The sequence below is a fragment of the Argiope bruennichi genome, chromosome 2, assembly GCF_947563725.1.
Source record: "Argiope bruennichi chromosome 2, qqArgBrue1.1, whole genome shotgun sequence".
Lineage (NCBI taxonomy): Eukaryota > Metazoa > Arthropoda > Arachnida > Araneae > Araneidae > Argiope > Argiope bruennichi.
The window spans coordinates 101,081,142-101,104,980 of NC_079152.1; the positions used below are offsets into that span (position 1 = coordinate 101,081,142).

General features: G+C 28.2%; 1 protein-coding gene across 2 annotated transcripts in view; it reads right to left on the bottom strand.

Annotated features, from left to right (window-relative positions):
- The window catches only part of LOC129961594 (SEC14-like protein 4), a 31,142-nt gene extending 18,117 nt beyond the window's left edge, over window positions 1-13,025 (bottom strand). The window contains exons 1-4 of one of the 2 annotated variants that reach the window (XM_056075098.1): window positions 12,750-13,025; window positions 4,829-4,910; window positions 1,891-1,966; window positions 1,445-1,488 (exon numbers count right to left, since the gene is read on the bottom strand). In XM_056075098.1, the coding sequence (XP_055931073.1) occupies window positions 1,445-1,488; window positions 1,891-1,966; window positions 4,829-4,879 (171 nt within the window). In that variant the 5' untranslated portion in view covers window positions 4,880-4,910; window positions 12,750-13,025. Of the gene's footprint in view, window positions 1-1,444; window positions 1,489-1,890; window positions 1,967-4,828; window positions 4,911-5,025; window positions 5,098-12,749 lie in introns of those variants that run through there. The other variant, XM_056075099.1, reaches the window with a different exon arrangement.
- Window positions 13,026-23,839: the final 10,814 nt, after the last annotated feature.

The window sequence follows — 23,839 nt, forward strand, 5'->3', positions numbered from 1 at the left end:
AAAGCATAAAACGTCAAATTAAGATAATTCTTAGCAAATAGAATTTAATACTATTCTGATAGTATTAAAATTATGTATATAATTCTAGATTTTTTTTTTTTTTTTTTGAGAAATTCTGCATTTTAGAAAGATTACGTTGATAATACGAAGGCTATTTCATTCTTTGTTCTAAACACCGACAGAAAAATATAAAAAAAGCGTACATGACAAAACGAATTCATTATAAAAGATAAGTTAAAAATATGTTTACTTTTCAACATTATTGTTGTAAAGATTCAGGCATTTGACATATAGAAAGATAGTTCGCATTCCCTTCTTTGAAGAATTTTGCATCCCCCCCCAAGGATGCGAAATGGACTTTAATGTTTCTTTGAAGTTTTCCTGTAATGTAGAGTTTTCTGTTATATTTTCTTTGAATTGAAAAATGAGAACAAGAATGTTTAAAGATTCACCATCTTGAATCGCAATTTCGGTATGTCCATTGCCTGGAATTTCAGAACCTTCTATTTCTTTTGAACGACATGTTCAACTCGTCGAGCAAATACTTCTGTTCAAGCATTATATCCTTGTACCCCTTCATGGAGGCCTTTAAAGGGTTTTTAGGGCCGAGTAATCTTTGTCTCTTCTCTGAATGGAAGAATTAATTAAGATGTCAAAATAAAAAAGTCAGACTAATGAGGAGCTTCAATGGAATGTTAAAGTCTATCTGACATCACTTGTGGCAATGATTAAATCCATTAGGATCTAATGTCCTCCCTCAGTTGTGGTGTGGAAGTTTGAAGAGGGGAGAGTCAGCTCAGGTATCCTTCTCGTAAAATAGCCACTATACGAGGTCCTTCCCATAATAGTGTTGCTGTAGTTGTTTAATAAACGGGACTTTAATTAACTAAACTAAACTAAATGGAACCCTGGAGGCAATTTCCTTAGAAAAGGAGAAATAAAAACTTTTCCACTAATATGATAAATGACTGAATCTTTACAGTGATTATATCGAACTGTAATTATACAGATTATGTTGAGCACAGATTCGTACAGATTACGTTTTTTATATCTAGGATCCATCAAAGCTAACAATTTAGTTCCGAATTTAGAAAGTTACAACCTTCTAATTCTTCCATACATAACCTCTTTATTCAGCAAATGTTCCTCAGATATTACAATATATATTAAAAATAATAAATATTATTCTCAGTATAATTTCCTCAAATTGTTATTCTGAAAACTAACAGATTAATCGGACTTAATTAAATCGGACCTATTTCAGTTAGTTAATTTTTCCTATAGATAGAAAAAAAATATATCGTTTATGGCGAATGTATATGACATATAAGAGGAAGGTAAGAAAGCGAAGAGGAAAATTATTAATAAATATCTTTTTATCAATAATTATCAATCCATAGTATTAAAATATAAGAATTAGGTCAGAAAGAAATTATTTTCTTACCTTTCTCAGCATAGATTCTGCTTGGTTGATGTTAAAATTGCGGGCTAAAGGAACCAAACATAATATTTTTGATTCTTTTATTACAAAGATTAAATCAATTTATGAGCACTTTATTTGAAGTTCGAAATAAAAATATTAATTCAAAGAGAATTGCACAAGTAATTACTAAATTAATAACTTGCTTGGCTACGGATATTTAGGAAAATATCCATTTTAATACTTTGAAACTGAAATTATGAAAACTTTGTTCAATATCTTATTAGCAGATGTATGATCCTTTATAACAATACATTTAATTTTTTTTTATTATAAAGCTGAAAAGTAACCAATTTTAATTCAATAAAAAATAATGCTTCTCTAATATTTTCCCCTTTAAATAATCTTTTTATAATGATTTCTTGAATAATGAATAATGTTAATACAAAGATTCCAGAATACAAATTTACCTTTGAGAAACTTGTAAAATGTAATAGTATCCTCATACATTTCTGGTGGAACATCATCTTTCAACCTCTGCCGTAGCTAAAAAATGAACAGGCTTTACTTATAAAAGTGGCTAATATATGTAGATTTCATAACACAAACATATCTAACACTTGATTTGACAGCATACAAAACACTATAAGTGTAAACGATAAACCTTTTTTTAAATTTTTTCAAACAAATTGATTTTAAAAAAAGGAATGTCTACTAAACGTTAGAGAAAGTTATTTAGTTTTGGAGCGTTAAAGTTTTAATCAAAAATTAAAATACATGAGCGCATAGTAAAAAAAGCAGTTCAATGCAATACAGCTACATGAGCTACATATTTATGGTAACGAAACATGTATACATATCATATAATACATCAACAAATATATGGAAAAATTCAAAATTGAACTGATGAATGCAAGATAGAAAAATTCCATAGCGTCAATAATGAATAAAGACGCTTTTTTCCACAAGGATACGTGGAACACAATCTCAAAAATAACAAAATGCAAATACACAGTAGCATGCAAGCCACAAATTGCTATTGTAAAACCACAAAGAACACAATTCACTCAGACATAAAAGATAGAGATTTTATTCAATTACTACTCTCTAAAATTGTCTGGTTCATTGCTGACTCATCTTTCGGATTCTCATAGCCCCCATAATAGGATATTAACTATTCTTGGACAAACTCTGGAAATTTAGACATAATGGAACTGCCGGCGAGATTCTAGAATATTCTGGGTTTTTCATTTGAGTCACAAATTTGTTACTAAATTTGACATTAAGATCAGATACTAATTGACCCGGAAACGACTGATCAACCGTTACTATATCTGCAAAATTATCTTCCCCACCAAGAAACTTGTTGAGGAGGGGGGCAATATTTTAAATTCGTGACAATTTATTCTTTGACAGAGTGTTCGTGAAATTAAAAACAAGTATGTGGTGTGTGATTCGACTGTAAGAAATGAATATTATAAGGTTAATACTAAGTTCGGAAATCTCTTAGTTTGAATTTTTTTTATCCATCATATCTAACTTTTAATTTTTATGAATAAATACCCACAATATATTGGCTTAAACTCTTTAATCGTTACAATGCATCAAAAATATTGCAGAACGTATTCATCGAAAAAATATTCTTTTCAAAGACAATTTTGAATCTTGGATAGCATGACTCGCTCTCTTCTTGCATAAGCATTCCAAAGTTTGAGAAATGATATCAAATAAATAACACAAAACTTTCATAAAATAAATAAAGTGAATTACTTCAAATCTCTAACTGTAGAATGAGGAAAGAGAAACGCCGTTAGAAATAAGTATATTCGTGGATGAACCACTTAAAACTTAATTCAAAGCTAAATATACTCTATCGACTAGATCACAAGCATGACTATGGTAAGATTAAAATAATATAACAATAACAAAACGATCATTTATATAATATGAATTATTTTGCTGTGACATTATTTAAATAGATTCATATGTTTTCCCTGTGCAATGAACTTACAGTTCACAATAACTTACAATTTATTGTAATTTGCAAATGTTTATTATATTGATTCGATAACTCTTAATGGAGAAAAAAAATGTGTGAAAAGGGGATTTTTTTTCTGTATTCCGATATTCAGAAATATGTGTTCAATGTTTAAAAACCAAATTCGGATTACTAAATAGGCAGAGAAGAAGATAGTCTAAAGGAATCCAAAAATCTGAAGGCCCAGAATCATAGATTTTTTTATATATATTTATATTTTATTTATGGCTATATTCAAAATAATAATTATTTGTGTTTTAATTTAATTAAAAATGAAGCACAATTGGTCTTAAACTGCACTGAAATAATATTATTCTTGTAAAATTAACAATTATTTGCCATTTTCAAGTTTTATATTAGGCTATTTTATAACTCTAAAAACGGTACTTTATAATTTTAAAAATGTCTGATCTGACAATTAAATGCTATTGAGAACGCATTAAAATAGTTTTGATTTTTTTTACTATATTATTTTAAGTTACTTTACAATTTTTAATTGCTTATTATTTGCACTTAATATACTGAAATGAAATGAAAGTAATCTGCAACAAAACATTTTACTATTTCAAATAAAACTTTGCTATTATTTATACATAGGTTAACATTACTTATATATAGGTTCAATTAAAATCGATTAATTATAACTGTTTTTCAATATCTGAGTAAAGAAAATATAGCGTTGAGACTTGAAGAACCGGATTAGAAGGCTAAATCCGGTTCTGTAAATAAATGCTAATAATAATTGAGATAAATCTCATTTTGCAAATAAATAAAATAATAAAAGTATAATGCAATGACTAATACAAAAAAATAACAACATTTTATTTTCCAACATTATAAATAATCTTATGTTTTTGAAAAATTATGATATGTAACTGTGATTTCATTCCTCAGATTTCTTTAAAATAATACTAAGAGATATAATAGAAATTAATATTTATTTTTGCATCAAAGTATGTATTTTATAGATCTAATTATATTAACAGGAATATTTATATGAACACATAGTTAATTTTTTTAAATGAATGCATTTTTTTAGTTTTATAAATATTTATACTTCTTACACTTATATACATACATGCACATTTACATATGCACACATACACACATGTCTGCACAAGTACATAAACACACACATGCGCATATACACATACATACTCATATAGAATAAAATACATGCATAAATAAACACATACACATACATACATAAATACACATATAAACAATGCACACACACATATGTATATATCTCTCTCACTCACTCTCACTCTCTCTCTCTCTCTCTCTCTCTCTCTATATATATATATATATATATATATATATATATATATATAAGCAGAGAAAGAGAGTATAAAATAAATTAAACTTACTTCTGCAATGGCATTTTCTTTCTTCTTCGTCAAGTCTTTCGGCAAATACATTGTATTGTAACAATAAATTATAAAAAAATACCTAGAATTAAAAATATATATTACAAATATGTTCCGTCAACCTGACAGAATAGCTAAAGTATAATGATTATAAACTATTGAAGAGGCAGCACGAAACTGTTTCAGAATTCAAATACCTTTTAAGAGTGAAGAAAGTGCCTGAAGTCAATTGAGGGTTGCTGAAGATTTGCTCTCTTTTATAAATTTAGCTTTCGCTTTCAATTTTTAAGGAAGCAGTGGGAGGTCATTAGGTATGCTAATAACTTCCGTGGAGATAAGTAAATCCCAGTCAATTGCTTAATAGAATGCTTGAGCGAAAAAAATAAGGATTTCAAAAATATTCCTTCTCAAGTATTGAATTCTCATAGAGCTCAACAGTTGGAGTTTTGCACGCTAATCGATGGAAAGTTATTGAAAAAAATTTTATATCTTGAGTTTTTACTCGCGCAAAGCCCTAAAATTTGGAAAATATGCAAAAAATATCTAAATTTACCTCTCAGCTAAAACTATGAAAATAACATTTTTTTTCCCGTTCTAATAACTTCCATAAATTTCATTTTAATTATCTGATAAAATTATATTTATAAACCACGTATTATAGGTCGTGTTTGGACAAAAAAAATTCAAATGTTTAAATTCTTTAAGGAAGCTAAATTCTAAAATTTAGAATTTAGTTTAAATGCTGATTTTTTTTTTAAATTTTACAAAGGGATGTCCTGTGGTATTCTAAATTATGAGAGTTCATCTTTTTAGTAATTGGTTAGTGTAAGAAATTTTATGCATTTTATTTTTGATAAGAATAAATCATTTTGCAATTTTACCCGATTTAATGTTTTTCATGAAATAATTCAGAACTCAACATGAGGGAGTGGGTGCACTTCGAGTTCTATTTAACCAAACAATATGTGCTAAATCATGTTTTCAAACTCAAAAATGTTATCTTTAATTCTTATTTTTTATTCTTATTTATTCGATCTGGGATGACTAAAATAAGAGTTCTTTTGCAGTAAGATCTGGAACACAATATCCGTCTGAATTGCTCTGACAGCATTTGGATGTCACTATCGGTCTTTATTTTGTTTAGTTTTATTTCATTTAATTTACTTGGTTAGTAATTTATAATGATTCCTTTTTTTCAGAATTAGTGAAATTTTTCACCATTTTTTTATTTCACACGAAAGTTTATTATTTTTAGTTATGTCATCAGTGGTTTTCAATTGGAGAGAAATAAAAAGACAATGTTTCATCGTACGTTGGATGTATGAAAAATTCATGACACAGTTCGTCAGTTCCAAAGACTGAACTGATTTCGAAAATCTGCAATTCATATGGAAGCTCATGGTCTCTAGATATGTGATCGTTTTTCGATTCACTCTATCACCCAACATTTTCGAGAAAAAAAAATTAACAAATACTTCACTCTACATTTTCTAAGGAGAAAATACACGATAGAAATCAATAGTCAAATCTATTCAACCAATTTCGAAAAGTATTCATTTGCATGAAAACCCATGGTCACTGAATGCGTAATCAACGGCCAATTATCATCTTTCCCATTTTTCACTTTGTAAAGTAAGTGTTCTTCTCTGTGAGGAAAATTTTGACAATGAAGACAACCATAATCATAGTACCGATTTTGAAAGTTTTTGCTTTATCTGAATGATCACGATTCCTAGATATGCCAAAAATTATCGTTCGTCTCTTACTTTCCATTTCGAAAGACATTCCGAAGTAAAATTTTTCTCTAGTATCAACAACAGGAAAGAAATTCCGAAATCCTCAATTTCAACAACTGGATGGATTAAATTTGGGAATTTATGTTACTGACTTCGCATTTTCGCCACTTTGTAGTTAACTAATTAGAGGGCTCTATAATTATTACGCAGTTTAAAATAATAAATTTGTTTGCTTTTAATTATATTATTGTAATTATACTTTTATTGTAATGAAATGTAGTTAATCAATATTGATTGAGCTGACAATAAATCTTACTAATGCTAGCCATCTTTGAAAACCATAATAATGCAATGATTATAGTTAGATCGAGAAATTTTGATGCAATTATTGAAAGCAAAAAAAAAAATATGTATTACTAATTTTAATGATAGAGTATTCTGATTGATTAGCTATGTTATATTAGCAATAAGCTAAGTCGAAAAATCGATTCGCTATAGAAATTCTCAAAATCAGTCCAGTTGGAGGTTTTACTAATTTTATTTTGAAATATATCTCGCAAAAAGAACTTGGTGATCCCGATGACTCTTGATGAAGCATCTTGGAATATTGAGCTTTCATAAGAAACAAGCATTGATGGAATCAATCATCGCATAATTTATTTAGTTTTTCTATTTGGGAATGCTGTTACGTTTCTATCCCAGAGAATGTACAGAGAAGTAATAAATGCTATTAAGATTTTTCTCAAAAATGGACCGTGGATGAAAGCAGAGGATAATTGATGGCTTATATCGGTGGCTCAGATGAGACAAAAATTGGCGAAATTAATACAGTTCTTGTTTTTGGGTCTTGAGTTCTGCTACTTTCAAATATAAAGATGTAGACGAGCAGCTGGATGCCGAGGGTATATATATATATATATATATATATATATATATATATATATATATATATATATACTAATCAAAAGAGGGATATATATATATATATATATATATATATATATATATCCCTCTTTTGATTAGTATATATCATATAATCAATGTACTTTCTCAGCAAATGATAATAAACAATGCAAAAGACAAATAACAGAAATAAGCTGCATGAAAATTCAAAATCCTAATTAGGAAACAAATGCTGGCTTAAAAAAAGCAGCCAAATATACCTTATACGAAATTTTCAGTAAACGAAGTCTACTGCATTACAGCTTTCTACTATTTGTATTACAGTAATTTTTTCAATTTGTTAATGCACCGATTTGATGCGCTAAAATAAAAAAAAAATAGCAACGAACCTTCAATTTTTTAAAATTTAACTCGAAAATAAAGACAATGAGCAGAATAGATTCAACACAAATTACGTTTACAATGAAATTGCTGATCTTAACAAATAGTTGTAGCATATATTACAGGGATTTCTGGTGCCCTGGACAGAAATTTTGGGAGGCTGTATAGTGAAAAACGCTAAATAAATTTTTCAGTGTAAGAAGAAAATTTCATTTGCATTATTTACATAGAATTCTATACAAATTATGTGGGTTTTTAAACATTTTAATAATTATTCACAATTTTCGATTTTCCACGACGTTAGATCAACTGGTACATTTAAAACTAAATTTTGTCAGTAATTGGAATTTTTTTCTTGGATTTCTTGTGAAAATAATTGTAAGAACCGTATGTAATTTGAAAATATTTTGGTTGATTGAAGGCAGCTATTAAAATTTTGATTCTTTTCTGAATTGTTTTTATTAATTGAATGTATCCATACTTTGCGTCTTAAATGATAAAAGGAAAATTATATTATATAATAAAATACCATACAAGAGGGAAAAAAATACTACTTTAATTCTATAATTATTTTTCATGTTTACTGTTAAATTAGACATATCATGTCCTATTTTAGCAATATACTGTATTAATGAACTAATAAGGAATACGTAGAATAATTAAAAAATCTGAAGATTATCTTATTTCTTATAACGTGATGGTTTAATTTGAGTTTGTAAATTTAAAAACAGAAAATTTGCATTTAACTTTATAAACTGAATTATCAACTTAAATCCTACCCAGTACTAGCTATATTTGATATGCTCAATTTCATTTACAATTTGGGAAATATTCACCTATGTGTTCGATATGAAACTGCCATATATATGCATACCATATTCTGTCAAAATACACAAATTTTAATATCCAGTATTTGCTGTTTATTGGAACGCTAACAATTTCATAACCAATGTGAATTAACAAAACTCTTCATGCTCAACTGTTCCCGTTTTTTAAAGTCCATGAGTTTCATCTATTCTTTAAATTATGTTAATATGAGTACCATTTTCACCTTTTATTTTATAGTTTTATGATAATTTACATGAACGTGATTTTAATACTTTATTCCGTTCATCATAATTAACTTCATGGCTCTTACGCCAATATATAATTAAATAAATAAAAATAAATCGATATCCTTATGATGCAAGGTGCGAAGAAAACAAAAATGCTAATTCACTCGAGAGGTGACTGAAACAAAATGTTTGGAAATCCGACTGTTATGAAAAAATTGTACCACAACTTATGTTAGCTCAAGATATTAATTATACAGTATATTTGAGATCGTGTTCGAAGCTCTGAATGCCAGAAAATAATCTAGGAAATATCGGTGGCAGTGCTATTGGGTATTTTGATTAATAAAATTATGAACTTTAATACGTTGAATTCGACTTTGCCTCAACAGTAAACAATGAAACCTAAAATTTTTAACCTACTTACGGCAGTCATTTTCTTGCATGTTATTCCTATGTTTAATATTTGCAGTATGATTCCATTGTGCTTACTCTACTCTACAATGCTGTCAAATTTTTGAAGAGGGAATATTGGAGTAGTTTAAAATTCTTTGTAAGTAAAGTGAGTGCCATTTTTATAAAATCAGAAAAATTATTTTTCACTCAGTTTTTTTCTAATTACTTTTTGAGGGTAGTAGATTCAGCAGCAAATTTTGAACACAATTTGATCACAAATTTCCAACTGAAAGTAAAGTCTTTAATAAATGATATAGGGTTCAACAATATTGGCACATATGTAAGTTATACACATGAAAACATTGTTTATTTTTAAGTCTGCAACATTTATTCTTGGAGTTAGCATTTTTATTGCCTCCGTTTTCTCAAAACTGAAATGTTAACCTCATTCTTGAGTAAAATTGCAAGGATTTCTTATCGTAATTATGGGACATAAAACGTGTTCTGTCAACTCCCTTTGATATTTTCATATGGTAAAATGTATTAAAATAGCTAATTTTTCCTTAATACTTTTTCTGAATTTCTAAATTATTATTAGAATAAACTCATTACTTTTAGTATAGAATTATTTAAAAAAATATTCATCATAAAATAATTTATATTCCATCACTAGAAAGAAACAATGATATAACTTTTTTTTTATATATAAACGATTCTTTTCCTTTACCTATACTTATATAAAGCTCAATGCGTGTGTTGTTGCCGCTCCACAGGCCAGACCGTTTGACCTACAGCTACCAAATTTGGTACATGTATACCTTGGAGGTCGGGAATGTGCACCTGGGGTTTTTTGAATTTTTAATTAGAATTTTAATTATTAATTAAAAACTAACTTTATCGCCAAAAAAAATCTTTTAATTTTTCCCACCGCCAAATGAGTAAGGCTTCAGTTTTTTTTCCCACGCTAATGAGGCTAGGCGTAAGATTTTTCGGCTGATTTTTTCTAACGATTCTGTTTATTTTCTTAATGTTTGATGCAGTTAAAATTAAACATTGTTAATTAATCTATCTTTCAGATTCATTCTGAAGTACTTTTGAATTAAAATAAAACAGAATAAAGGAAATTAAACATTTATAATCTGCATAGCTTTACCCCAACTGGCGTAGAAAAATTCAGGCATTTGCGTTACCGTAACTGGCGTTGAAATTCACGCATGCGCATTGTGTTCTGATTGTTGACAACCATTATCAACGGATACGGACTGGATTTAAATTATTTTTAGGTTTGTTGCATGCTTTTGTAATTAAATTGTATTTATGTTAGTTATATATTTTTTGTATATGCTTATAGTTTTAAGTACATCGTTTTTTAAATAGGTTTTTTTAACCGGTTTTCAACCGATTATTTTAAACGATTCGTTTTATTTTTTTAGTGTTTGATGCATTTAAAATTAAACATTGTTAATTAATTGATCTGATCATAATGAATCTGAGAAAATTTTGATGACAAATTCTTGAAATATTACATAAATTAAGAAAGATATTCTTTAGTGCCCATAAGGTTTAAATGCTCAGTGACTCTGTTTTCAGTAATCATATTACAAAAAAAATGATTTGTTTCAGTAAAAAATATTATTATATTAATTGCAGATTAATCCTTTCCACTTTAATTTAAAGGATAAATTCTACGGGAGCTAACAGAAAATTAGAGATATACATATTGCGTTATGACTGAAAGCCTTTATGATATTATGAGTGAATTATATGACTATCAAATTTGAAGTTTTAAAATTATTTGATGAAGAAGCTATTAAAGTGGGAATTGCATTAAATATTTAATTATTAAAATTTTAACGAACATTAAGATTGGTGAACCGGCTGGTCACCAAAAGCGGCTAGTGTAATATAATTTTTTAGAAATAATTCGAAATCCTACAAGACATAAAGCCAAAAAATTTGCCACTTGAAATATTAATAAAATGAAGCCGAAAGAAAAAAAATGCATTTATATATTCAGTTATGATAAAGAAAATTGAAGAAAAAATGTTGTTAAAAATGAGCAAAATAAAATTAAACAAGAATCTATAAAAGAATGACAAAAGCCAGCAAAGAAAAAAATTACTTCTGTTCATTTAATTCTCATAAGAAATTACTTCTGTTCATTTAATTCTCATAAAATTTATTCAGTTCATGATAGAATCAAAGCATTTCATTCTTTGAAAATTTATTACATCTATTTTTTAGTATTGATCGCTATATAAATTAAAGTATGTGCAACTGTTGTTGAAATATATTTATTTGGTTGGTTTAACAATATTTTTTTTTAAATTTATTTTTTAAATTGCAAATTCTAAATTAAGTGGGAAAATGCATAGTAACAAAAATATAAAGTCAGAAATGTTGACGGTACATGAAAAATATATATATAAATAATAATTAAACAAAAAGAGTTTCCAGCACTTCAAAAAACTAAAAATGCATAATCTGTAAAAGAACTGCCAGTGAATCAATAAAATGACAAAAAAAAAATCTCAACACACTTTAATACAAAAAAAGAAAAGAAAGAAAAAAAAACCGAGATAGAAACTTAATGTATATCAACAAAATCAAATACAAATTCAAGTAAATAATAATTATTTTATAAATTAGAAATAAATACTAAGTTTAAATTTAAAACAAGGAATAAAAGGGAATAAAAAGGAAGGAAAAGATGAATCCGGCCTGAAAACTTTATCAAGGGTCACCCTTAGGCAAAGATTCGAATCAAGGATTTTTTTCTGTGAGGCCCTTTTATCGCAAATACCTACCCAAATTGTTTGTTTAGAAACTTCTATTTTTAAATTAAAAATAATTATAAACATTAAATTAAAAATAATCTTAATGTGCTTAATTGAATAATAATTACATAATATTATGGTCTATAAGTATTAATTTTATTTAGATTTGGAATATAAATGCAAGTAACAAATTTTATGAAATTAAAATGATGGCTTAGAGTTTCTCAAATTTTTTGAAACTCAAACTTTACAAATGCAATTTAAGAAAATTAAAATATTCTAGTTTGGAAGGATTAAAAAATTCGATTTGTTATTGGAAGAAAAGAACCGTATAAGGCCTGAATAATAAAACAACTTTGAGTTTTCGATCAGTCAAAGAAATTTTTGTACAATGAAGAATAAAGTTTTTTTTAATTATTAAAAGAATAAATTAAAAACATTTAACTATATTATTAATAAATAATAGAAAACAAGTGCAATATCTAAAACTAAAAAGGATAGTACTTGATATACAATGAGTTAATTTTATCTAGAAAATATTTTTGTATATGCTGATTCAGCAAATTGCTATCTAAAAATTTAAGATAATACTAACTAAATGATGGATAATATAGTAATAATCCAAAGTAAAAAATAAATAAATTACCATTACAATTCACTTCAAAATTTTTCTTACCTTTCTGAATAACTTTTCACAATAAGACAACTTTGTTTTAATTTTTTTTAAATATCACTTAGCAAAACAGCGATGCTGGCAGTTTTTCTCCTGTTCCATAAATGGCAAACTGAATTTTTAATTTGAACTGTATTTTTCGAGCCTTTTTCACTATATATGATTCCAACAAAACTCGCAAAGATAGAGTAATATTTTCTTCAAATAAACTCAAAAACATTAATATTCTTCGAGTTTTTGACTAATTTCCTTCAAGTATGTATAACTCTTGAAATATTTCCTACAAACTAAACATCATTCAGTTTTCAGTTTATGGGAAATGTTTTTAAACATTGTCTCGATCACGTAATACACTTAAAGGAAAGTCATTTCAGTATAAATGTTGCTACTTTATTCATCGTAAAGGCTTCATTGCATTTCTCATTATTTTAACAAAAGTTCAACAAATTATCTTTCGTCAAATTATGCAATTTCTAGAGGCCAATTCATGATTCTCTGCAAAATTATATTTTATGGCGCGCTTCAAGGTCAATTGAAAAAAAAAAACATAACAGAATAACGAAACACGTAATTAAGATGTAGTTAAGTAATAAATGAATAATTATTTTGCATGCAAAATTTTCCTTTTAAAATACCGAACAATTTCTGACTCATGTTCATCAAGATATCATCAACTACATATGTAGATATGATACGTTTACTTATTTTTCTTTGATTTTAGGATCATATAAGAAATAATTATGGCATGACTCTTTTTACGTGATATTTTTCTTTTAGATCCTTGCATCTTTTTTTAAAATTCGTAGCGCAAATCATGTGGATTTAAAAATATAGACTTTGTCGGATTTTCTACTCATAAGTTTAAAACTTTTAACTTACCAAGAAATAAAATCTCAATTTTTCCTATTTTAACATGATTCTAAGAGAAAAATAGATCGAAATATCTTCCATAGAACGATTTATTATCTCTTTTGACTATTGAAATATATTTTTATCTTCCTTTTTCTATTTAAAACTTCTTATTTCTACAGATCTAGTAAAAAAACATGCATTCAAAGCAATTTGTTATTCAAGAATTTCATAATTCCAAAGCAAATGTTAACAAAATATTTGGTGTATCAGTCGTAAGTTTGAATTTTTTTCTTTATTTTTGAGAAATATTTAGCTGCAGATTTCAAAAATATATGAAAAATTTATTATAGCCTTAAATTTTTCTAAGCTTTTTTTCCGAAACTGGCTCAATTTAAAGGAAAGATAAAATGAAAAAATAAAATTGACTACTATTGATTTTGTATATTATATAACTATTGATATGTATATATATAAAACAGTAGAATTTCGGAGGTGTACGCTTTTACTAAAAATTCTTTGTAATTTTCAGTAAATTACAAAGAATTACTGATTTCTAGTATTGTGCTAGAATTCAGTTATTTTCAGAATCAGTTATTCAATTAATTATTTGAACACAGACTTATAATAGTAAAAATGCATCACACTTTTAAACAGAAATTGATGCAATCAATAGAGAAATGATATAACTAAAATTTCATTTTGTCTCATATATAATCCATTATAGTCGACAAATTGTAATCATTTGAAGTTCAAATATTTTAATGCACAAATTACAGTTATAATTACAGTAAACCAAAAACCTTAAAAAAAATCAGGATCATTGAAAAATGTCTCGAAATAATTTTACATCTGTGATGAAAGAATTATTCAATGATGTTAGATGGTTTTATAATGGTCAGTTTAAAGGAAAATGCTGTGAAAATTGAATTTGTTATCTAACTCTGTGCTGCTGAATTTCGAAAAAAGTCTGAAATACTACTGTTTACCAATGTAAAAGTGTGTATAAATTTAGTAATGCTATAGGACATTAAAAATATTATGGCACTAAAAATATGGCTGAAAAAAAGTATTACTTTCAAAATTAATTTCCCTTACTTTTGTGTATAAAAATTCCATTTTATAAGGCCATAGAACAGCCGTTTTAAATTAGGGTTTTTTAATTTTTTTTTATTCAAAAATTTACAACGATAGAAAATCCTTTTTAAGCCTCTTTCGTCAACCTAGATTTTGTTGGCAGAATTTTCTTGAAAAGTACTGCAAGTATAGATCTGAAATTTTATTAGTTTCTTTTTTTATTTATACTTTTTTTCTTTATACATACTTAAGTGGAGCACCAAAAATTTTGCTCAAATTAAAAAAAAAGATATATATATTTCTTAAATTATACGTTTTTAAAATTATTCCTGACTTAATTAAGCTACTTTTGATAACTCATTTTATTTTTTTTGACTTCTATAACTTTTCTATCTAAATATTCCTTCTCAGATTAGTAGTATTTTATTTAAGCTTGAAAAACCGATGTTTCAGTCTTCTCTTCTTTCCACCCTTCATCCGGCCTGATATCTGGGAGCAAATATTACGGCCTTTTATGAATGATCAACACAGCAATTTAAAGCAATGAAACTGCTGTAATGTGTTTGTTTCACATTTTGATATTTTTCTTGACGATTTGTCTAACCAATGATTGTAACAAATTGGACATTAATTTAAAGATTTCTTTATTTCTATCTTCTTCATCGATTCTAGAGCTGATATTTTAACTTCATTTACTTTTCAAAAGAGTAATTCTTCTAAGAAACATGGCGCTCTTCAAGCAATACTAAACAATCTTATTGACATGATAGCGAACCGCTTCCAGATGATGTCAAAAGTAATACAGAAGATGATGCAATTGTTTGCAAAAATTATAGCTACAAAAAAATTAAATTTTAATGTCCCTGATTCCAACCTAAAATATGTTACTCAAATGAAAGGAAAATTACAGTTGCAGCGGCGTTGTATCAAATATCAGTAAGTTAATGTCTTAGTAGATAGATGTCGTAGTCGTAGTCCCAATTTTATATCCGTAAGCAGCTTCTCATCAATATCCTCTCTTTTGGTTAGTTGCTTCCGAATTTCCTTGCGTGATGGATTCTACTAGACCAACACAAAGAGCAGTTATCTATTTTCTTGGATTAGGATGAAAAATTTGTACAGAAAATAAAAATTCGCATGGTGTACCATATTCCAGAGGTGTCAGCATTATTAGGCAGGAAGCATAAAAACCAAGGACTTGCCACTCCCTGAGCTGACGAATTTTTTGACAATGTTCCACGACTTTGGCTTTAGAAGAACTCATACAGCAGATTCATCCGATCACCGCAAACGAGATTGCTGTTGAAATGACAATAAGCTAAAGAACTGTGCATCAAATAACCTACAAAAAGCTTTGCCAAACTTTGCTCACAGTAGGTGGTATCTAAGCACCTGGATCCGTCAACAAGCCCGGAGTTTCTGTTTTGAGACCATCATCTCTTTTCCTGCGTGATGATATCAGTGTTTCAATGTCAATGGCGATTATTTCTAGCTGTACCCTTCTGGATGAGATGCCATTATATTATATATATTTTTTTTACTTTCTTAACATATAAATGTAGTCTTCATTTTATTTGGGCACACTTCATAAGTTTGTAGACATTTCTCCATGTTTTATTTATCAGGTGAATTTTTATACATCCAACTAAATAAAAATGATTTTTAGCACTAGGACTCAAGTAGCAATTTAATATCAAGCAGTATAAACATGTATTATGTAAAATACAAATAAATTAATATAAACTGTATAAAAAAGATGGTGTCTGTGAACTCTGCACCTATTACAAAATTTACATAAATGAAATTATTCTTGCAATAACTGGATATGTCCCAACAACCCATTGTCTTCTTAGTACTTCTTTAAGCTTGTTTAAGCCTATCAAGGTCAGTAACATTGATGACAAACACAACGAACTGTAGCTCAAAGTGTCACCTTGGCTACTTTACCTTATTGCTTACTATGTTGAACTTACAATAATTTGGCGTTAATCATATAATTGTCTCGTTAGCACAGCTTGAAATTCTATAGAATTTTAAACTGTTTATCCTTGTATGTTTGACTTCCTTGTCAACGAAAAGTACAAAGAAAAGGTGTTGTAATTATTGAATATATTGTCCACCAATTTTTCAAAAATATCCGCGTTTGAATTCCTTGAATATAGAAGTATTTTTTAGAATATTTTACAATTTTAGACTAATATGAAATGGTAAACCAAATCAGTCAAAGGAAACGTACCTAAAACGAATATTTCATTGTCTTCACTTACGACAATGCTAAACAAATGAGTATATTTTCATGTATAGCATTAGCATATGAGAAAATCAAGAAAATATCCTTCATAATTTTAAAAATTATTGAACAGACTTTATTTAGTGGAAACAGCCTATTCGATTCTTCAATTAAAATAATAAAACAGCTTAAAATTGATTATTTTGAATAATTAAACTGTAGCGTATAATTTAATTATTCTATATTATTCAAGATAAAAGCTAATATAGACTAAAATGTCTGATATTTTGTTAAACATTTAACGTGATTTTCCATTTGTATGATAATTTTATATGGAAAAGAGTTGATTTTTTTTCCAATTTGTAAAGAATGCATTTACATCAAACTTCAAATATTTTGTAAAATCTGGCAACAATGACTTTGAAAATGATGAGAAAGATAATTTAGTTAAATTTTGAAGTATTTTATGGGAAATGTAGAATTGAGTGGAATTGAAAAAAAATTATAATCTTTAAGTAATTTATAAAAATTAAGGAATTAATATCTTCCAAACCCCTCAAATTGAATGGAAACTTATTCGTTGCCTTTCTTTTTAAACTTGCAATATTCATATCAATCCTTATTTACTTGATACTTTTCACTCAGTAATTCATGCCTTCTTTTCTCAATTTTAATTCAGAAATTAAATGTAGCCGCTACTAGTTGTATAAATAAAAAAATGCATCCAACATTGAAAGTTAACTCTATTTAATGGAAAATATCCGAGACACTAAATTATTATTTCTGATATAAATAAGAAAAATATTATATACTTTACATATAAGTAATTGCCTTTATATATAATTACAAAAGGTTACTTCAAACCAACCAAAAGACTTCGGATAAATCTGAATAACCGGATCAGTGTGACCTAATTGGTGGAAATTAAGCGCGGCAACATCCCTTTTTTAGAAAACACGATCGTCCTTCTTCAAAGAACTTCGCCGCTAACAATATGAGATGTACCTTAATTTTCCTTTTACGTTCTTCGTTAATCTGGAGGTTCTTTTATAAGAATGTTTAAGCATTCACTGTCAAACCTGCAGTTTTGGTGTGTTAGTCTTCCAGTTTGTTGCTTGGCATTCATTCATCCACCATTTCCTTCAAATTACTTTCATTCAAACTTACGCATCTACTTGATCGCCCCATGGAATATAAATTGCTGTTGTTACAGACTTGCATTGTTAAAAGTAATTTCCATCTTTTCTTTAGATTGAAGAAGGGGCTAGAAGACCACAGCTGTTAGGCTAAAGAGGGATTGTATAGGAACTCCCAGATTCTTGATCACGGGCAGCTAAATACTTCGAAGAGGTCTTCAGAATCCTAGTGCGTAGATATGAAAAATGTCTAGATTTTCAAAACGATTATGTCAAAAAGTAAGAATAATTTGTATGCAACTTCTGATAGTAAAATTATTTTGTTTTCTCTTGTTGTCTAGTTTTTTTAGGTCAATCGGATATTGCAGAAAAAAATTCGTAGTAAACTAAAGAATAAAATTTAAATTAGCAATAATAATCCTTTATTACACACAGAGTTTTTAATAGCAAATTTTGCAAATTAAGATAATCGTCACGACAAATATTAGCAGCTTCCAAAACTGTTCAATAACTGCAAGAGTAATATATTTTATTTTGTCTGTAGCTTTGTTACCGAAAAAGTACAGCTTAAGAGTGATAGAGTAAAAGTGCATTATTGTTAGAAACGTTCTAATGAAGATAGAATAATACGAGAAATAAATCTCTGCTAATAAAATGATGGATCAATGGATGTGTCTATGTATTAATGCTCTATGGGACAAATTATTTGAACTATTTCAACTATCAAATTTAGAAAATATATACCTCAAAAAATGAAAATGGGCTATTTAAAAAAATTTTAGTTAGAATTTTAATTATTTAAAATTTAAACTGAATTTTTGAGTTTTTCTATGATAATTTTCGAAAATGCTATTGCGCAGTAATAAATTTTACACCGTTTCAAAATTTTAAAAAATTGTCTTTTTAATGAGAGCGAAGAAGTTTCGCAACATTTTTCTAAATTTTGACAATGTTATAAAAAGTTTTTTTGTCTAATTTTCAACAACAGATTAAATTGTTGTCTTGAAATTCAAATTGTTTTCAGTATTTAATTGAATATTTGATCATATAAATTTCTTCCACTGCTGAAAGCTACAGAAAGATTGTTTTGTTTCAGATGTGTATAGTTTTCAAGACAATAAAAAGAATGAAGTTAGGATACCGTGAAATTTAATTGACAGATGAACGGAAAATTTGCATTTGTAACAGCATTATGATGTCATTTAACTAGTTTCTGTTAGAACAGTTCACCTGCAAAATGAACAAAACTTATATAAAACTATTAAAATGTTACGACTTTAATAGCTATGTCACTTTGTTGTTTGAAAATGATTTGTTGAGGGAATCGTAGACATAAAGTTTTGTCTAAGACAGCGATTCTCAACCTGTGGGGCGCGCCCTCCTAGGGGGGCGTGAGCACACTAGAAGGAGGGCGAGCACACTAGAAGGGGGGCGAGAATATCCAAGAGAAAATATTATGACTGAAAGGAAAGCACACATACACATAGAAAACAAAATACATTTCGACATATTTAATAACTTATTGAAGTAAAACAACTTACTTAATCAAAACATACTAAATTAAAAACAAATTTAATAATTATTAGTGACTTCCTTGGGCCTGTCTTGCAGAGCAAAGTTTTTCGAAGGAAGGCTTAATATTAGAAATAGCCAGTCTCAGTTCTCGAATATGTCGACCAAGTACCTCAATTTAATCACAAATAAACTATCGCGAAAATTCTCGGCCTCCTGTCTGTTTTCTTCTTCTAGGAAATGGCGATTTCTTCTCTTAATTCAAAAACACGTTGCAAAAATTTCCCACATGATGACCATCTTGCCTCGCAATAAAATAGTAACGCTGAATGTACTGAACCCATATCTTCACAAAGTGAAGAAAAGATTCTCGATTTCAGGGATCTCGTTTTTATATAATTTACTACGGTTCAACTGTAGTTAACACAATATTCAAACCAGGACTCATTTCTTTCGAAGCCAAAGTTTCTCTGTGGATCATGCAATGTGTGCACTGAGGCGATTTTTGTTTAACAAGTGCTTGTATACCTTGGAATCTTCCGGACATTGAACAAGCACCACCGGTGCATATTCCGACGCAATTTTTACATTCTATGCTTGCCTCGTTCATAAAATCATTTAAAATAGCAAATAATGCGAGTGCTGATGTTTTGAGTTCTATTGGTTTGCAGAAAAGTAGTTCTATTACTGACATATTACCACGAATTCGAACATGGTAATTAAACGAGCATCTTTATTACTATCTGTTGCTTCGTCAAGCTGTATTGAAAACAATTTGTCACGCAAATTGTTATGATTGTTATTGCTTGTTATATGATTTTAATTTTAATTCGAAGAATTCTCTGGGTTTGTTCACGTACTCAATATGAAGTGTTTCCGAATGTCGTTTAAGTTTATTAGGTTTCATGCTGTCTTCGGCCAACAATTTTGAGCAAATGATACACAGGGGCCTTTTTTCTTCATTTACTTCAGTACTGGTAAACCCAAAATTTAAGTATTCTTGAGAATATTTCCTTGATTTTATTTTCGGAACCACGCTTGTCTGTGTACTTGTTGATGCTTGACTATCGTCTAATGCTTGCTTACTTCCGCTTAAAAATTTATTCATGAGTCTGCATAAATCTGCTGCCGTGAATATTTTATATGGTGAATTGCAATTAACACGAAAACATATATAACATACAAATTCACAATTGATTCGATAGCGATAAAAGGATCGACTCGAAATGAGACTGGCTGGATATGAAACTTGCGTATCGAATATTTTCCTTCTTCTTATGAGAAAACATTTACTCCGGAGATGCTCGAGACGGCCTCGGTCGTGTGGATTCTCTTGCACAAACATTCCTATTTTTTTCACTTTCGTTTTGTCATGCTCCTGTTTTATTTCTTTTATCATTCGAAAAAATGTATTCTCCGTTTCTAAATTTAGCTCACCCCGTCTAGGTTAACTTTCATTGATGAATTTTTCTACTTTCATATCCTTTTAACGTTATATCCCTATTTGGCTTTCGTTTCAAATATAATATTTAAATTTTCTCCGCTTTCATTCGCTTCATCTGTTCACTGTCCGCTTCTCCAAAATGCAAGATGTGGTTTCTCGCCAACGTTGGCTCGCTTTTACTCTTGTTTTGGCACTTAATTAAAAATAATTTAAAAACAGAATCCAAAATACTCAATATACATTATTGTTGTATACATTTTATTGTAAGGGGGGGCGCGATGAAAGTTATGATTGAAAACTGGGCCACGAATACTGAAAGGTTGAGAAACGCTGGTCTAAGAGATTTAATTGAAGTTAAATTATCCACATCCCCGGTGGAACAGCTAGCCACCAAAGGTATATATTCTTGAATATAATTTACAGCATAACTTTTGCATTTCTCTTTTTGTTTATAAGTAAATATGATTCAAAATTATCAAAATATTTCCTGATTTTGGAGGAAATTCAATTTTTGTATAAAAATAGGATTCGAAAGGAAAAGTTTCATAAAGTTTTGTCATATATAGCCAAATATTGCTAATTATATCTTAGGGTCCTTTTAGACATATTTACATTTAATTTCACTTTTTATAATTGATTTGTTTTCCTTATTAATTATAAATAAATTTAATTTTTCTTGTCGCGAAAATTTATAAAAAAGCAAACTCTTTCTAGCATACAGAACTCTATAAAATAAAAAAAAATTAAGATTGAATGCCAACAGACTTGTTTATTAAAAGTGCGTTTAATAAATTATTATATATGCCACGCACTTGTTTATTATTTCGATATAATAAATTATTATATATATCATTGCAATACGAAAATTCTACTAGTTACGTGGCCTAATTCTTGATGCAGTGATATAATATGACGAATTATAATATTTTTCGAATAATTAAAAAAATATATAAAATAATTATAGTCAATGCAAAAACAATTTTTTGAAACATTCTACTATCAGCTTGTATAGCAGCAAAATTTTTTATTTGAATTATTTCCTAGAATACAGTATAGTTTATTGTTCATTACTTTATTTATTAGAAGCATACTGAAAGAATTTATTTCTTATATTCAATACTAGATGGCACTACTCGTCTGAAATTAAAATTTGAATTAAAAAAATAGATGAGCTGAAAACAAAGCTCGTTTTTGTCGAAATAGTATATTATCATCGATAATACATAAAATGTCGAACTCTAAGATATAAGGAAAGTAATGAAGGAATCATTTCAAAATTTCATCATCGCAATTATAAAAGCGGTCATGTCAAATAAACATGTATAAAAGTATTATAAAGAACCTATAACTCTCTGTCCCTGTTATTTGCGTTCCCACATGAAATTCGCAATAATACAAGGAGGATTTTTTTGGCACTTGAATGGGCTTATGAACAATTTCCTGAAATAAATTATGAGAAACGGATTGAAAATGATTACTTCACTTCTATTGTTTCAGGAAATATTTTTTGTAAATGAGAGAGATCACAATGAAGCATATATATAATAATAAAAATATATACTCTGAAGAATTGAAAGGGAAAAAATGACTGTTCTTTATTGTTAATTAAATAGCTGTTTATGTACATCCTTAAAGCTTTCGAAATACAGGATGTTCAGTAATTGCACCCTAAACTCGGAACCGCGTGATTCTTCATTTTCAGAGAAGAAGACCAAATTTTTACGATTCCTAGTCTTCGAGAAAATAGCATTAAGGAAACAATTACTTCAAATTCAGTTTATTTAAAACAAGTCATATTCACTTAATCCCCTCCCCTCATTACTACGATCATTTGAGTTCAGGTACTCAATTCTGAAATACTCGAGTTTCTCTGACAATGATAAGTAAAGTTTTTTACCTTCCCTTAAAATTTTTAATCCCGAGTTTATAAAAAGATTATATCAAAAAAGTGACTTCACATTGCTAATGGCTACTAAGCAAATGCATGATCGGGCATCTTTTCCAGTTTTGAGAAAATCCTAGAACTGAAAATCCCAGTTTTTCACCCTTAAAGAAGGGAGAGAAAATCTTGCAATGATTTGCGGTGCCAGGCCATAATTTCGTTGATTGAGCATATGAGGCCTATAATACATTTACAAAAATTTTATGATTAGCTATTGGTATCTGTTCCACAAATGCATTTTTAAAAGTTTTTTCTAAACCGGGTTCAATGGTGAGTCTTTTTGCTAAAGCGATTTCAGTTCAGTATTCGAGTATTTCTTGACTATTTTTACTAGCATATCCTTTGACCCATCATAATTTCTAAATGTACTTTAATCCCACAGCAATTGAACCATTCTTATTATTATACGGGGTTGACTTATGATCCTATTCCCATAAAACGGCATTGATCCTGCATATGAAATATATATTTAAAATGAATTTAAAGCAATTGTATCTTTCTAAACTTAAAAAACAATGGATTCTATTCGAAAAATTAATTATTTTTTTGTAACGAAATGGAGTTTTGATTTGGAAATGTCAACTATTACAACAGCTTTTTATCTCTGTTCTTATCTTCAAGTAATTTATTAATGCACGACATTACATTTTCCATCATCATCATTTATTTATATATTTATTTAAATTTCCTTGTATTATTTTTCATCACTGTATTTCTTTAGGGCTTTTATTTTTTTTACTTTTCAATAGATTTTTCTCTTAAGCCTTTATTTTATTCTTTTTATATAAAACGGTTCTCCAATTGGTAAAACTAATTACATTACTGTCCAATACATATTCACAATTGGTAAAATGGCAATTGGGCATATGTAAAAGTTATTCTTAGGTGTATTTAGTTATAAAT